Genomic DNA, 1,185 nt, shown 5'->3' with positions numbered 1-1,185 from the left:
GCCAGCCTTCTGGTTAGCAGTCAAGTGCCTTAGGCACTACGACCAGAGCTCCTAAAATTGTATTAAGTATATTTAAAAATGAATGGTTACAGTATTCCCTAGGAAGGAAGATTCCATCAACTTCTTGAGACATTTAACCATCAAGAAGTCCTTCCAGATATTTAACCAGTCTTTCCTACTATAACAAAAAAAAAAAAAAAAAAAAAAACACCCACTGCCACTGAGTTGATTCTAACTCATAGTGACCCTATAGAACAGAGTAGAACTGCCTTATAAGTTTCCAAGGCTGCAACTCTTTACAGAAGCAGATTGCCTATCTTTCTTCCACTGACCTTTTGGTTAGCAGCCGAATGCTTTAACCACTGTGCCATCAGAGCTCTTCCCTGCTACCACAGTAGCCCATAGTACCCTCCGGTTCTGGTCTCACTCTGCACTCAGGCTGCTGGGCAGTTTTCCCTTGAGCGTCTTTTCTCTCGGCGTAGGATCCGTCCCTCTCTCACTTCCCCATCAACAGAGTCCAGGACCCAGTCATACCCCCAGCCCCCTTTTCAGGCCCCTCCTCTACCATCACCCCTACCTGGAGTGACCCTCTTCCTTCTCCCCTAGCACCACTGCCAGGAGCAGGGACACCAACAGCAGAGAGATCTTCATGCTCGCCATCTTCCAAGGGTTATATCCTGAGCAAAGGGACAAAAAGACCAAGATAAGGGGAAGTGCTATGCTGAGGAGGCAGTACCTGCGAGGATGGTTCTGAAAGCTGGGCAGGGACTGGGGGGGTGTTTAGAGCTTTTTTAACAGGCTGGAGCAACACCTTGCGGGGCGGCGGGGCGGGGCACGTGCTGAGCATTTGTGTTAGTGACTAGAAGGGACATGGGTCCTGGCCAAGAGGTGAGTCTGCTTTTGGTTTGGTTTGGTTTATAGATGAGGTTTGAGTAGGATGGGAGAAGGGCAATAAGAGAGAGATCCAGGGAGGATAAAGCAATGAAGGCCCGTATGCTTGGGCACCCTACCCCACCCCCACTCCCAGCTCCAGGGCTGAACTTCACAGACATGTGGTTTGGCAAGATTATCTCTCCTTACAGCCCTCTGAGATTCCTATCAGCCTTCCTGCTGTCAAACTGACTGTCACCTAAATCACTATAGCCCTCTTGCCCTAAATGAAAACTCCACATAGAATCATCTTAG

The 1,185-nt window shown here is 48.9% G+C and overlaps 1 protein-coding gene across 1 annotated transcript in view; it reads right to left on the bottom strand.

Moving 5' to 3' along the window:
- Nucleotides 1–660, bottom strand: part of LOC103198074 (gastric inhibitory polypeptide) — a 3,789-nt gene extending 3,129 nt beyond the window's left edge. Inside the window, exon 1 of the mRNA XM_007942177.2 lies at nucleotides 578–660. Coding sequence (XP_007940368.2) covers nucleotides 578–660 — 83 coding nt within the window. The remainder of the gene's footprint in view (nucleotides 1–577) is intronic.
- Nucleotides 661–1,185: the final 525 nt, after the last annotated feature.

Source organism: Orycteropus afer, unplaced genomic scaffold (assembly GCF_000298275.1).
Source record: "Orycteropus afer afer isolate SDZICR_OR568_19922 unplaced genomic scaffold, OryAfe1.0 scaffold00085, whole genome shotgun sequence".
In the NCBI taxonomy this organism is placed as follows: domain Eukaryota; kingdom Metazoa; phylum Chordata; class Mammalia; order Tubulidentata; family Orycteropodidae; genus Orycteropus; species Orycteropus afer.
This window is presented reverse-complemented; position numbering and strand designations above follow the sequence as displayed.